Source organism: Spea bombifrons, chromosome 5, assembly GCF_027358695.1.
Source record: "Spea bombifrons isolate aSpeBom1 chromosome 5, aSpeBom1.2.pri, whole genome shotgun sequence".
Taxonomy (NCBI): domain Eukaryota; kingdom Metazoa; phylum Chordata; class Amphibia; order Anura; family Pelobatidae; genus Spea; species Spea bombifrons.
In genome coordinates, this window is record NC_071091.1 from 82,232,017 (window position 1) to 82,248,219 (window position 16,203).

Consider the following 16,203-nt stretch of genomic DNA (forward strand, 5'->3'; position numbering starts at 1 on the left):
ATATGTTTCACAATACGATGCAAATGAAAAACACGCTGCAGCACTGATTCCTGGGTTTAAGATGAGCTAAGCTATTACATGCATGTTCCAATGGCAACCACTACAATCAAAAGAGGACTTATATGCCTTTAATGGTACAGCCATCAAATGTAATTGAATCCTTTTATTATCTATTTTTTGCATGCAAATACACAGAGGTATTCACCAGAACCATCTCCATGTATTAGCTCTGTTTCCCCAGCCCGTAGCTCTTTCGCCTTGCAGGGGATGTATTGTATTGAAAGCACCTCCTGCTCCGCAATGTGTATAGTGAATACTCACCGCTAGCCAGCTTCAGCACCACTTTCTGTGAGATTTCCACTTGGTCTAAAGAGAACCTCGGCATGTGCAGAAAACGGCTTCCATTCACTTCTAATATTATTATTATTTATTGTTTTATATAGCACCATCAAATTCCGTAGCGCTGTACAATGGGTAGCCACGACAGCATGAATGGCACACAGCAGAGGGGACAGTACCCTGCCGCCCGAGACCCAGCGTCCTCAGCAGGTAAGAGGGCTTTTAAGTGCAGGTTAAGAATGTCATTTAAAGGGGCACTAATGAAGAACACATATTAAAGTACTTTGTAAGTAACTTAGTATGCATTCTTTACCTGAATTTCTGAGTATTATTACAAGGATGCCCCTGTCACAAAACACACATAACCAAAATGATGTAGAAAGCACACAAGGTATAAAATATTTTTGCATATTTTATAATATAAGTATTTAATAAAGAAAATAGCGTACATTTCGTTTCTCCGTCCCCTCATTAAACATACTGCTTATCCCCTTCCTCAGAACAACCCCACTGACATCTCTTCTGCTACCCAAACAAACGTGACGGCAGCTCATGCCCTCAAATCCCAATTCCACCTCTTATCTGCCCCCCTCTTTCAATGCTTAGGGGACGTTGAACTTGGACCCCCGATTCCTAACTGCCCCCGTTCCCGCACCTTTCATAAAAACACAATGCCTCGAACCTCAAACCCGTTTATTGTAAACTAGCACCCCTTTCTCCTGTGCCCTCTGGAAGGAACTCACTCCTAGTCACAGCCTCTCTATTTCTAACTACCTCAACCTCCGTGCTACCACTGAAACAGGGCTACCGTGCTCTGTAACTACCTCTCCTGCTGCTCTTTCTTACAGTGGCCTACACTGTAGCCACACCACAAGCCCTGGAGACAGACAAAGAGGGGATGTTGCTACCCTTTTCTCTCCCCAGATGTTTGCAACCAAATCTCTCTCTTTAATGTTCACTCTTTCCATCTCTTCTCTCCACCTGTAATGTGCGTGGCTACGATATACAGATTCCCTGGTCCTACCTCACAATTCATTGATCACCGCATGGCTCGCATGTCAGTTTTCGCAAATAAACACAATTGGCAAAATGATTGGATTTTGTAGTATTAATTATTATTATTAGTAGTATTATTAATAGCAAAATGTAGGGCTGCAACTAACGATTATTTTAATAATCGATTAATCGGCCGATTATTTTTTCGATTAATCGATTAATCGGATAAAAAAAAACAATATGCAAATTTTTCGTTTATTTAAAAGAATTTAATGAACTGGATGTTAAAAAACAACTTAAAATTTACATTAACATTCTTATTTTGTTATGATGTAATAAAAAACAATATTTTCAAAGTACAAGAACCCAAACACAATATTTATGAAACAAAATAACCCCAAACATTCTGAAAAGAGGTGGACTATTACTGTTCAAGAAACTTTGCCCCAGCACTTTGCACTTTGCACCCAGCACTTTGCACCCAGCACTTTGCACCCAGCCCTGGCACTTTGCACCCAGCACTTTGCACCCAGCACTTTGCCCCAGCCCTGGCACTTTGCATCCAGCACTTTGCACCCAGCATTCAGCACTTTGCACCAGCACTTTGCACTTTGCACCCAGCCCTGGCACTTTGCACCCAGCACTTTGCACCCAGCCCTGGCACTTTGCACCCAGCACTGGCACTTTGCACCCAGCACTTTGCACTGTGCCCCTGCACCCAGTCTCTAACTATGCCCTGCACCCAGCCCTGCCCCCACATTCTGCCCTGCCCCCACACTCACACTCTGCCCTGCACCCACTCTGCCCTGCACCCACACTCACACCCTGCCCTGCATCCCCACCCCCACTCTGCCCTGCACCCAGTCTCCCACTCTGCTCTGCACCCACACTCACACCCTGCATCCCCACCCCCACTCTGCCCTGCACCCAGTCTCCTGCCCTGCACCCCCCACTCTGCCCTGCACCCCCACCCCCACTCTGCCCTGCACCCCCACCCCCACTCTGCCCTGCACCCCCACCCCCACTCTGCCCTGCACCCACACTCACGAACCGCTCTGTGCGAATGGAGCCACTCGCACAGAGCGAACCGCTCTGTGCGAATGGAGCCACTCGCACAGAGCGAACCGCTCTGTGCGAATGGAGCCACTCGCACAGAGCGAACCGCTCTGTGCGAATGGAGCCACTCGCACAGAGCGAACCGCTCTGTGCGAATGGAGCCACTCGCACAGAGCGAACCGCTCTGTGCGAATGGAGCCACTCGCACAGAGCGAACCGCTCTGTGCGAATGGAGCCACTCGCACAGAGCGAACCGCTCTGTGCGAGTGGCTCCATTCGCACAGAGCGATTCGCTCTGTGCGAGTGGCTCTGTGCGATCCGTGCACATAGACAGAAGAATACTTACCTCCGGAACGCGTCACATCCGTCACGTAGCTTGAAGAAGGCGGAGACTGCAGAGCGTGTAGCAGAAGCGGGGAACGCTCGCGGAGGTAAGTAAAAGGAGCCGAGTGCTCCAACAACGAATTGATCACTCGATTAATCGATAACGGAAATCGTTATCGATGATTTCCGTTATCGATTATTATCGATTTTATCGATTCGTTGTTTCAGCTCTAGCAAAATGTATTGTTTTTAAACCAACTGCAAACAAAAACTGCTTTGGAAGTAGGATTATTTATGGATTTGTTGCTGTTAAGATATATTCCCAATGACTTGCATTTTCTCTCTCACGCTATATTTTCTCTATATCTTAACTTCACAAAAAAAAATAAAAAAAAAATGTAAAAGTTCCTCATTCAATGCATTACATATTATAATAAAGTGTTTTAAAACAGACTTTGCATACATTTGTGTGATAATAATAAAATGAGTAAACAGACCAAACCATATACAGTATAATGTAATATATATATATTATTAAAGGCTTGTGACTGCGGGAATTGTCGGTCACATTGGGTGTGGCTGGGTGATGGTCCAATCATAGCGCAGCAAGAAAATGAACAGTAAACCAATGAGGGTTGATGAAATGGAGACACTGTTTGACATTGAATAGAAGTGACAGCCGCTACAGAATGTCGCTGTTACCTCTCTGGACAGCTTCGGGAAGATGGCGTAGTTTCCATAGGGAAAGCTCATCGACCTTTGCAACCAGGGCATGTTTTCGTGCTTTCTCCATCTTCAGAGCCTCTTCTGCATCTTGACGATCTTTTTCCAGCCGCCAAATTAGTTCTATGACCTCTGACACAACAGCTTCTGTATCTTTCTTCAGGGTTGTCCCTGGGAGTTTAAAACCTGAGAGGTGGAAGAAAAGACCAAGTGCTTAGAATGCAAATATCAGGTTTGAAATTGACATTTATCATTATTTCCATGGAAATCATACCTAAATACCATCATAACCTAACTAATGCAGTGAGAAGCTTCTGATAAATACACATCTCCTAACTCCTACCCCTTGTGAATGGGGATTTTGGAAGGTGGAAAATGGGAGGTAGAATGTCACTCAAACTAGCAGCGCTACTGTGCATGGTTATCTGCGTATGCGCGGTATATATTTTCCATGTCCCAGACCCCAGGGAAAGAAATCGGGACCATGGGATTCCAGTCCCAAACCCCACGGAGCTCTAACTCTGAAAAGCAAGACAGAAGTAGAGCTTGGCGGGACAGCAGGGTAGAGTAACAAAAGCAGGATAGTTGGGGGTATGGAAAACAAATAGTAACCTGGAGTGATGGCGCAGTTAGAAATAGAAGTGTAGCTCTGGGAAAATGTGTCCCCCGTTTTTAGATTATTGTGTATTGTGAATACCTGACACAGCGTACACTCTGGATAGCCCAGTGGTGTCACAAGGCCAGATTTGCTTGATCAAATCTGTTTGTAGTTTTTAAGACCTGAAGTCCGATACTCCTGGTATTGTTATTAATTAATACTAATATTAATTATTGATCAATAAAGCGCCATCATATACTGTAGCGCTGTACAATGGGTAAACATTACTTGCAAGTAGTGCGTCATATAACAATTTTGAAAGGTAAGCAGGGCCCTGCTTCAAGAAGCTTACAACCTACAAGATATAGTACGGTTTCATCGCAGACACAAAAAGGGACCTTTTAGCCAACTCTATGACTGAGATTTGAAATGAATCCATGTAACAGATTCTGTAATAGTACCAAATTTCTGAGATCACCGAATATATTTGCATAAGGGTTGGCAGAGGCTTAGAGAATACAAGCTGGAACACAGCCTAGTAGGGTAACAAATCAAAATATAAGACGATGGGACATTTTGTCCTGGCATCAGGAACGTGACCTTCAGATCTGCTGCTTTTACTTTTCATGACATCATCCTAGCTAATGATTTCTGCAAAAATCACTTAATGCATTTTTACACTGGATACATAGATAACAGATCTATGAATTGAAATTAATAACCATCACAAATGGTGATATCTAAAGTAAGTCAGAGATTAAAGTTCTAGGTTCCAAAGTGGAATTTGGGAGCAATCAATAATTTTATATCTTTGTGGGAATTTATCATCTCAATTATAACTTGACACTTTCCAAAATATGGGGGTTATATTTTAAGGTGTGCATGAGTCCTTGTGCACCAGGCTGAGGATCTACCAGATTGTATGACGGAGAACTTTAAAGGGGGTTTGAGAAGGAACACACCCTGCCTGGGTCTACGTAAATATTACAATATTTTGCAACTACCCCTTGTCAAACAGTAGTGAAAGACCACTGAAGGCAATGGTTTTTTAGCTTCACATTTTGAGTTTATTGTGGAATTTTTACACATCATATACAATATAGTGAAGTAATTAAGAGGGGCATTGCTCAATGTATAAGTTCTCTATGTACAAAGTGTCAGGATATCACATTGCACAGCACCAGGGAGAGACACTACAGACGCTTGTAGGGGGGTCTGGCCTCATTTTCATGGCTTTCTACAAATCACCAGATTTGCCACAATTTGGTACATTTGCATTTTGCACAAATCCGAATGGCCAAGTCTAATACATATAGAACTGAGCCAAAATAAAATGAAAATGTATAATAATCTTGACTGGGAAATCTTGCAAATGCAATCCATAGTATATAGTATTAACATACAGGCAGTAAAACTGACTATATAAACACAAAAACAGTTAACAGGTAACACCTTTTTTAGTATGTATTTCACTTTTTTTAGCAGCTTTTGTACAAGTTTATGAAACCTGTAATTGAAAAGAAAATTGAGGGAAATATATTTTTTTTTCCAAAAAATACAGAAACCGCCCAAAAAAACTAAATGTACTCCAACTGTCTGCTTTTAGTGTATATTTTAGGGGAAACAAATCTTAGGGGATGTTGTAAGTAGCAGGCGAATAAAAATACCAAAACCGGTATAGCTATAGTAGCTCTTATTATAACCTTCCATAAAACTGGATACAGAATAAACTACCTTCAACCAAACAGCAAATAGTTGGGCTTAAGAATGGAAAACAAACTTCCATAATAGGTTGTCCATGCAGTGTATGTGTACACCTTGCCCACCCTTGATATATCAGCCAAACCCGGAAGCAAGATTACCTTTATCAATCAGTCCAAACCCTTTAATGTGTAGTTTTGGAGACTCCGATGTAGCATCACTAGCTTGATCTTCACCACTCACATTAGAAATACTGAAAATATGAAATAGAAATCTGTAAAAAGGCATTTATAAGAAAATTGTGATACTTATAGATGTTACATAGTCACATAGTTAATTAGGTTGAAAAAAAGATATATAGTCCATAAACTTCAACAATTCCACAAACCCAAATTAGTTAATCCTGAAGAAGGCAAAAAAAAAAGAGGCAGTAATGACATCTCAAAGGGAAAAGAGTCCTTCTGGACTACAAGGCAGTTGGACTCACCCTGGATCAACAGTACCGTATCTACTAGTGATAACCCTGTATGCATTTCATATTGTTGTCTGGAAGGTATGGTTCAAAAAGAGATTTCCAAACAGATCTTTGTATTGATGTCTTTTCTCCAGAGAAAACAATCCTAATTTGGACAGCCATTCTTCATAGCTGAAATGTTCCATTCATTTAATCATTGTTTTCTTCTCTTGACCTTTTCCATTATGTCCTTTTTATAATGGTGCCGATTATTATTATTATTATCTTTTATTTATATAGCGCCAACAATTTATGCAGCGCCTAATACAACACATATATTCAAGGGGTATGAGAATACGAGAATTGACAGACTAAGACCAACCGATACATTAGGTGGAGAGAGCCCGGCTCGCAAGCTTACAATCTTGAGGGAATGGGGTGACAAACATAAGGAATAGAGAAAGGGTGAGAGGTAGTGTGGTAATGACAAGGAAGTTCTAACAGCCAAGATGGTGCGGCTGCTCTGAAGAAGTGGGTTTTGAGATGTTTCTTGAATGTTGGGAGGGAGGGAGGGTGAATGCTGAAGGTTCAGTGGAAGTAGATTCCAGAGATATGGGGCAGCCCGAGTGAAATCTTGTAGACGGGAAAAGGAAGAGGTGATAAGTGAGGAGGAGAGCCTTAGCCCATGGGAAAAACATAAGGATCGAGTAGGAGAGTATTTGCTTATGAGGGCAGAAATGTATGGAGAAGCAGTGTTATGGAGGGCCCTATATGTTAGTACCAGGATTTTAAATTTAATTCTAAAGGTAATGGGGAGCCAGTGGAGGGTTTCACAGAGTGGGGAAGCAGAAGAGGAGCGGCGTGCAAGGAAGATAAGCCTAGCAGCAGAATTTAGGACAGACTGCAGAGCAGAGAGTCGAGACACTGGAATACCAACCAGAAGAGTTGTGCAGTAGTCAAGACGGGAAAGGATAAGGGAATGTACATTCTAGATGCAGTCTTACCAAAAATGTATGTTCTGATCTCTTACACTTATTCCCCTTTCAATACATGCCAGAATCTTGCTTGCTTTAGCAACAGCTGCCTAAGAACTCAAATGCTTTTCCATAGAGGATTTACCCAATACTCACTCATTTACCGTTCATTTGATATAAACTAGGAACTGGATATGGGTAAAAGTAAGGTTCTTGGTTATTTAGCTATTGAGATGGTAATTCCTGGTTAAACTTTACAAAGATCACATTTTGAATCCACCTTTTGCTGAGCTGCTCAGATGAATGCCAAGCTCATACACCACTAAATGCCATTGTTTTGGCAAAAAAAATGAAATTCGAACTGCAGGCCTAGAACATAGGACCAGATCTTAAAAAAAGAATATTTTATTACCATGTGATGGTGCTCTCCTCTACAAAGTCTTCATTCTGTGAATAAACGCAAAACACATATTACCAACACATACAGTACGTGTTCATTTCTAACATGGTGAGTGAATATGTTGAATGTGGTTTCATTTTCAGTAATAAAAGGTGATGTTCAGAACATTGATCTCACAACCATCCAGGGTTTTTCTCCAAAAGTGTCAAACACAATTTACTTACGGACAGGAATGAGACAATCAACGCCAGCTGCGTGTAAAATCCCGCAAAGCGGATGAATCATGATGAGGTAGCTTGTGATGCTTTGATTGCCAGAGCCATGTGCGATGCATTGTGTAGCATTGTGTTACTGCAGCTGTCACTTGTAGGTATAGACGGGGGTTATGTCACACCAGATAATAAGGAATATCGGGTGACTTACTGTGTGTTCCAAGAGATGCACAGTTAGTATACTCTAAGTAAATAAAGTTAATATCTACATTTCCCTAACCTTGGCTTATGAACTTACTCCTGACAGAAGAACACATTTGCAAGTAAATCGATCTCTTGAAGGCATGGAAAATAAATATTATACATTGCAGATGGAAACAGCAATAACTCTCGGCTGAAATGCATAATTAACACAAGGAGCTAATTAGTACATAGCTGCGATACATCTTTGTTTAATACCAACCGGCAGTAACCACTTCTTTAGCTTTGTCTCCAGCTCTTCAATATGACAAACAGCCTTGTTCACACATGGCAAAGGTGTATTCACCAATTCACAGCTGCGTCTCCTCAAAATGTGTCCGAAATCCATTTTTCTACTTTTCCCTGAAAAAAAGATGGAAAACATAAGCTTTGTGATATGTTTGCATTAAAACATCATAAATGTAAAAACAAAAACTAAACATTAATGCAAAATGAAGCCTATATTTCAGAAAATGCTGCGGCTGGAACAGCGGCCATGTAAATTCAGACTGAAAGGGTTTAAGGGGAAATAGTAGGGGGCTGGCACCTTCTGGCCTTGGGGCAGATAAAGCCAAGTGGCCAAATTGGCTCCTTGTCACCCCTGGTAATTAACATACCCACTGGCACATAAATACATACATACATACACACACACAGGATACACGTACGTACACTAACACACAATATAACACAACATCCACTTACACATTCATGCTAACATGCACAAACTCTAGCACAAAAACATACACACTCATGTATGTATGCAACACATGCTTACATACATACATACATACTCACTCCCTACCTAATGCTTTTACCCTCTCTCTCGTGTCTTCTCCCCACCTACCACCCTTACATCCCCAAAGCTTTCTTTCTAGCTGCTCACACACAATGAGGAGCTGGGCTTTTATGCAGGGTCACATAAAATTGCATCATGTAACCTCAGAGAGTTACCGAATCCATGAGTGGGCCAGTACAAGTCAGACCGGCCCAAAAGATTTGGCCCGCAGGCCAGCCTGGCTCTGGTTTTACGTCTGCTGAAAAACCAATGGCAGGAACAGAGAAATGCAAACGGGTTCAGGGTACGGGGACCAGCTGGAATGTTTAAAAAGAGGGGCTGCAATTAGTAAAAAAATGTCAATGTTCCTTAATGTAGGTAAACTATTAAGTGAGTAATCTCCATGCAAAGTGGACTTGAACATAACTTAAACTTAGTTCCACGAGCTACACGCTCGACAGTCTTCAGGGTCTAGCTAAGCCTCGCATCTGCCCGAAAGAGAAAATCATTGCCGGGAGTCTAAGATGTCCCCTCGAGACAAATACACAAGACAACATAACAAGGATCTCGTACGCAGGTATTGGATGCAGGTTCATTTATTCAAAAAGTACCCATGCTTGCAGTATATTTCTTCTCCTACAAGCACCGGCACTTTTTGAATAAATGACCCTGCATCCAATTCCTGTGTACAAGATCCTTGTTTTGTTATTGTGGTCTTTTAACTTACTCTACGGATATAACATATAACTGGAATAAAGATGCTTCCCAGACAGCTCTCTGTTCAAAAACTCCTCAAGTCTCAAAAAGGTATATTTAAAAGATTTTTCTGCAGATTTTATAACTTCCAGAAAAAATCTATTAAAATGAGTTGCCTGTATTAAATGTGCTTATCAATGCACGCTCCATATGTGAAATTCATAGGTGCATATGGCTCTTCATGGCAACACAAAAAAATGGGGCAGAGGTCCTCCAAAGCGTATCTAAAGTCTGCATTAGCAGAAATAAAGTGATGCACGGTTTCCTCCGCTGTGATGTTCCATTAGGTTAGGGACACGTGAACGCATGCAGAATCTTCTTCTACTTTAAAACTGGATTTATGTGTGATAGAAATTTTAACTTGATTCTTCGTACAAAAGAGCATCGTATGGACTAATTCCACATCTGTGGGTCTGGCAGCACTGTCTTTGAGATTAAGAGGAAAAGATGTACAGGTTAAGCTTCCATTAATGTGGACGACGTTGAGGTTGCCCTGTGCTTCTAGGAAAGTACAATCTGTGGTTGCGTTATACCATTGGCCATCATCTTCCATAGCCCTCAGTATCTTTTCCCTCACCCCCCCCCCTTGCAGAAAAAAAGTCCTATGAATTGTATGGAAGATGTGGGGGATCTTAACCTTCAGCCATGTTGGTTTTGTTATAATGGAAATAGAGTAGGAGAAAAAAAGAGGACAGGGGGTAGAAAGAGACATAATGCATTTATAAAGAAAAGGCTTAAATATAATCTATATCAAGTAAGTAATGAATTAATTATAACAAAAAAAACTTATCAAAGTTGGTTAATAAAGTGCATTGAATTGAAAGCTTTAGGAGGCTACTTAGGTCTCTCCTTCAGACATATTTTAAACTATACCTATGTAGTCCTGAAAGCTTGCAATTCAACACAAACCAGTTAGCCTATAAAGATATCATCTTTACCAAATATGCTTATGTTTATTCCACAGCTAACAGGTTGTAATTATATACTGTAATAAATGCATCCTCATAATGTTAGTGAGTTGGAGTGTCCAGTACATTTAATATGGACTTTCCCTGATCTGTACCCAATGATTTTCTAGGGGACAGCTCATGAGTTCAACTTTTTGGATTGTCGCCAAACCTATAATATACATTTCTACACCAGCTCACTGAAGCTTTTATTGCATTAAACTCATCGGGGAGCTCAAATGAAACAAATACACTGATCCAGTACCATGACAGAGAACACTGCCCCAGCATAGCATATACTTTCTACTGTTCCAAACAAAGAACAACAGCTTTCATAACCTCTCTAACCCACAACCTAACCCCAATCCATCCAATATCCACACCAGAACATACTGCATGCATGCCATATCTCTCCATTTCTACATACACTGTATGTAGCTTTACTTCTGTGGACCTGTCATGCACTCAGACATTACCATACATCAGACATAAAGTTCTACAACAGTCTATAAAACACTGCAAGCAAAATCAGTGATTTCTCAGAAATAGCATCAAGCGGAGTATTTATCATGGAGAAGTGCATATACCTGCTTGTGCAACCAGAGGTCACTGTACATCAAGCAATAGAACATTAGAGATCGAGCATATACTGTACAGCTTCACAAACTATTACCATCAAATAAATAGATGGACCTTGGCCAGCAGAATGATATTTACAAAAATCGCAAATGCAAAAGACATATCCAGCACTGCAGCGTTGTTCCAAGGACAGTAAAGGGACAGTATAAGGTCACTGACAGTCTGGCCAAAAAATTATGCATATTAAAGTACTTTAAGAGTACATTAGCACTCGCTGGGCTACTGAACGAAACTACAAATGTCATAGCTATAATTATATATACATATTGTGACAAACCCTATAGCATGAGGGCCATAAATGTCACTTTTAGGGGTCCTAAGCACAGTCCCCTAGGGCAATCAGAGTCAGGAACAGCAGCTTTGAACAAAACAGCACTTTATTCTTAATTGCTGAAACCCCAAAAACCAAATCATAAAAACAAAACCTAGCTCCCAATTGGAGCCCTGTCTAACTGAACTATGCTGGTCCAGACTGACCAGCCTAATCACCCACTATCTCAACCTCCCAGCCAGACCCAGCTACACCAGGCTCTGGAAAACCTCCCCCAGACAACACACAAAATGTCCAGGCAGGTATTGCCTTGCTTGGCTCAGGGATGGTCTTATTCAGGGCCTCTCCTTGCCCTGGGAGCACAGGGAACTTCCTCTTCCCCCCAACAGTCTCCCTGAGTATCAGGCTCCAGGGGTTTTTAATGCCCAGCACCTGGGCCTGACGCCGGCCTCATAGAAATCCCGGACCGGATCCTGCAGATTTCTTGCCTCCTGGAAAACCCAGCATGGCGTTTCCACAGAATGGGGGAATGGAGCATTGGCCCACCCTGCTCTCCAATTGCTCCACCCCAGGGACCCATATGTATAATCTGCATAGCAGGTGTACATCTCCCTGGGGTTCACACTGTCACAATATATATATATATATATATATATATATATATATATACACAACTCATGTATAATGTGCATAGTTAATATAACAAAACTCAATGGAAAACATTTTATAGAGGATATGCCATTTTGTTTGCTAAAATAAGTCCTAAAATAAGGATAAAGTGCATTAAAGAAATACACAATATTTTGAAGTATTTATCAGGTGTTCAATACAGGTCTGTTTGGACTTGTTCGAAAGTTGGCCTGTTACCAAAAAGTTTAAATTATTAGGATATTTGTGTTTGGTTGCTCATTATGCACATGGATAAGGGTTTTAAAATACACAACTAGCTGACTAGTCCTCAACAGAACCAATAGATAAATAAAGGCTCCAGGCACTCAAGAGTTCCAGTGTCAGGCAGATTTATTGAAGTAAAGAACAACGTTTCAACCTCACAATGGGTCCTCAACAGAAGTCATGTCCCTGAAATTACTACCTTAGGTACTTTCCAGCAAAGCCTGCGCAAAACGACAGACAGAACAAAAGTAGGGAAGTCTCCTCCGGGCAGTGTCTGGATCTGCACAGCCCCCTAGCACTGAATGAAAGGATTTAGGAGGTCTCACAACATGGCCGTCCACGCCATGTCCATGTGTCTATCGGCCAGCCATGCCACATTAGTCTAAACAGCTCGCTATGGCATCAAGGAGCCCAATAACCTGCTGCATAATGAGCTCTAATCAAAGCTTATTGATCCGCATAGGGGACCACAAGTCTTATTTTACTCTGTCCAGTTGGTGTCCCCTCAGACTTTGAAAAATCCATGTAAAATCATGTGTAAACGATGAAATTGTGCTACAAAACATGACATTAAGACATGCTGTTTTTACTTTTTTAACATGATTACCAAGTAAGAGACCACTGAAATTGAGGAAAGCAGGTTGGTGAACCACAAGGTGAAGGTAACTGGAAAGAATTTTAGAAAAGGAACCTAAGACAGTGGAGGGTTTTAAACAAGACAACGTCAGAGATTATTCAATTATAAACTGGTTTGGAAGAGGCTCTTGAAGATTGCTCATTTACATTCATTAGCATATAGATTACCGGTAGAGATGTGGTGTAGAGATGAAAGTGAATAATCTGCAACAACAGCCTGAAAGGGGAATTATAATATTCAACACAGACAGTTAAGAGACTATTAAGTGAAAAAGAAAACACATGATAAATAAAGGACCCCTAGGTCGACTGTGCTGTGTAATTCCTCTGCACAGATTCTCTGTAAGAGCCACCCTATTTGGCTGGAAACATTTTGAGTGGACGTCCCCGGCAGAGGAAAAACTCTTGAATGCGCAAACAATTTAGGGCATAAGGGACACAGATACATTTTTGGGAGAATGCCATGCCTCCTAAGAGCCTCTATTTAGGAGGGACATCCTCCTTTGTGACCCAAATCCCTGCGTCGTCCCTCGCCCTCCTGAATGTCATTACTCAGTAATATAAATCAGTAATAAATCAGTCACCAAGTGCCCCTAGCTACCCCTAAATACACCTCACTTAATGGTGACTTTAAAGGTTAGGAGGTTTATAATGAAGGAACCAACCAAACACTGAAGCTGAGCTCGAGACTTTGAAGCAGATTAATATAATTATATAATACTAATTCTGTCCATCCCTTTAGTTTTGTAGTACTGTTTCTACATATTCAAGATTGTAAGCTTGCGAGCAGGTCTCTCTCCACCTAATGTATTGGTTTGTCTTAGTCTGTCTATTCTTATTTTCAGTACATATTTAAGTTGCTGTCTCTCACAGGCCGCAGGTAACGTAAGAAAGGAATGGGAACAAGGTTGGGGAAATATCCCCATGGAATAACGTGGAAAGACAGGAGCTTCTCCAATTAATTGCCCTTCTCTGTAGCATATCATGCTCTTCTGACTGGTTGCAATAAAAAGTAGTCCACCCTGGGGTGCGTTTAAGCCCCTGTCGACCCTCATTGGTCATGTGTTAAGGCTTGTTACCCATTGGTTAGTTTGTTTGGATATCAAATTTAAATTGTTATCTCTTTGGGTTAGGTTTTCCTTTCCGCAATAAAGTGTAAATTGCCTGCCACATTCGGTACTGGCAGTTGTCTGCTTACTGGGGGGGGGGGGCACAAAGGGATCAATACTATTGTACTGAAACGCTTGTGTAAAAGCCACCCCAGTGCTGGCCACCATAGAGCTGGGGTTCCTTGCAGAACACAGGTCCTAGAGGAACTGAGAACAGGTGACATCCAAGGGACAGCCACTGATCTATCTGTTGAGTTGCCACAGTCTGTCTTATCAGCTTTGGCCGCTCCTAGTATATTTATTGGTTAAATACGTCATAGCTCATAACCACTGTTACAGCATTTACATGTATCATGCCAGATTTAGAAAAATGTCGAAGGGCACCTAAGATTTATGGCATCTAGCTTTGTGAAAAATCATTGACAAAATCAGTTTCAACCTAAACATTATTCTCAATTCTCATTTCCTCTACCACTATTGAACCATTGTAACCTGTCAGAACTTCTATAGCCCCGTGACCCTGGGCAATTTCCAAGACTACGACTTATTTCACTAAATATTTCTAATCACTAGATACCCCTCTGGAGTACAAACAGAACTACCTTCTTTAGTTTGGCCATTGTAATATGAATGCGCTAGATCCAAAGCTGGTTTAAACCCTTTCCAAAAGACCCTTGTGGCCAATACTTGCTGGCTGCCCTGTATAGTACCCTAATACCCCGGGGCTGCTGGCACCTGTGCATCCATAATGCCAATTTACCCAAGTTATATGGGTAACTGCAATGTAATGTTATAAATACACCACAGAACACCCGCTCATGGTTATATAGTCAATATATTTCAATATATTATAATATAAGTCAATATATTTGGCACCAGACGTACAAATAATATCCTCTAACATAACTGTCCCATATAAACAAATGTAAAAGTCTAAAAAGCCTTCCCTTGCCCTGTAGTAGGTTATAAAACTCTCTGCACCAAATCCAACTTATACTGAGGGGACAAGCTGACAAAGGGAAGAAAGGGGGAGGCAATGTGTCCCCACCAGTGTCTGCGGCAATGCTTGTTTTAGTCAAATGCCCTTCAGAATGTATTGGGGACAAATATATGCCCCTAACGGCTGTATCTGCAATGCTCTGTACCAGCGTGTAGTAAAAATAAACATCTACTATTGGCTAGATACTCAAATGACGTCACCTGTTCCGTCCACTGAAATCGTCAGAACACTAGAGATTATTCTCGTCTGCCACTCTGTCTGTGAACTAGCGCGTAATATTCATTGCCGGTATCGATTCAAATATCCACGGTGAAGTCGCACGGATAGGGTTTTGCTCAGAAGCGCAAGCTTCCGAAGAAAGGTTGTTGCTCGGTATCCAGGCAACGGCGTCACAGTGAATGGGCGCACGAATGTGACGTTGTCACCGCTTGTCCAATTGTGTGATCGGCGTCCTGCGTCTGCAGCAGTGCAAAGCCGGTGTTAGAGAAGTGTTATTGTAGAGGGCTCGCGTGGGTCCCGTCACGGAGATTGCACCCAACTTTAGTCAAATAAAATGCTTTCATGTGGCATGTATTGATAAATTGTTGCCATAGAAACTCAAAATGTTTCTTAAACATTGTTATGTCAATGGAAGGAATACAATGACACCTATTTATTTGGTTAATATGCTAGACAGCTGAATGAATGTGTAGAATGTGTTGTAGGACACTAACGCAGTAATGGCTCCATTTTTGCAGTAAAGCAGTCCGTTTTATTAATCTCAGTGTAACTGGTAGATGAGTGATGTTTCATTTAAAAAGACTGCATTCCGTTTACCAGACAGCAGCTACTGCCCTACTGTTTGCAGGTTGCAGTGCTGGGTCTATTGTAAAATGCTTAAAGTCAATACTTCTTCACGTTATTCTGGATAGTTAGAATGCCACCAATTCTCCTCCCTTTATGAAATGAAAGTACTCTGATCTTGGCTGTATTGCTTACCATGGAGCTGCATAACTAGTAAATGGGGTAATGTGGTGGCAGGCTGGATAATATATGGCCATGTACTGTAACTAATATTGTTTATGCATCATACGTCCATTTGCAGTATGTATTTGCTTGATGTGCACCGATCCCTTATTTGATATATGCACCGACTGGTTAGCATCACCTTAGAATT

The 16,203-nt window shown here is 41.4% G+C and overlaps 1 protein-coding gene across 1 annotated transcript in view; it reads right to left on the bottom strand.

Annotated features, from left to right (window-relative positions):
- Positions 1-15,429, bottom strand: part of CCDC178 (coiled-coil domain containing 178) — a 105,451-nt gene extending 90,022 nt beyond the window's left edge. The window contains exons 1-5 of the mRNA XM_053467459.1: positions 15,248-15,429; positions 8,241-8,380; positions 7,578-7,612; positions 5,899-5,990; positions 3,418-3,624 (exon numbers count right to left, since the gene is read on the bottom strand). Of these exons, the coding sequence (XP_053323434.1) occupies positions 3,418-3,624; positions 5,899-5,990; positions 7,578-7,612; positions 8,241-8,366 (460 nt within the window). The 5' untranslated portion in view covers positions 8,367-8,380; positions 15,248-15,429. The remainder of the gene's footprint in view (positions 1-3,417; positions 3,625-5,898; positions 5,991-7,577; positions 7,613-8,240; positions 8,381-15,247) is intronic.
- Positions 15,430-16,203: the final 774 nt, after the last annotated feature.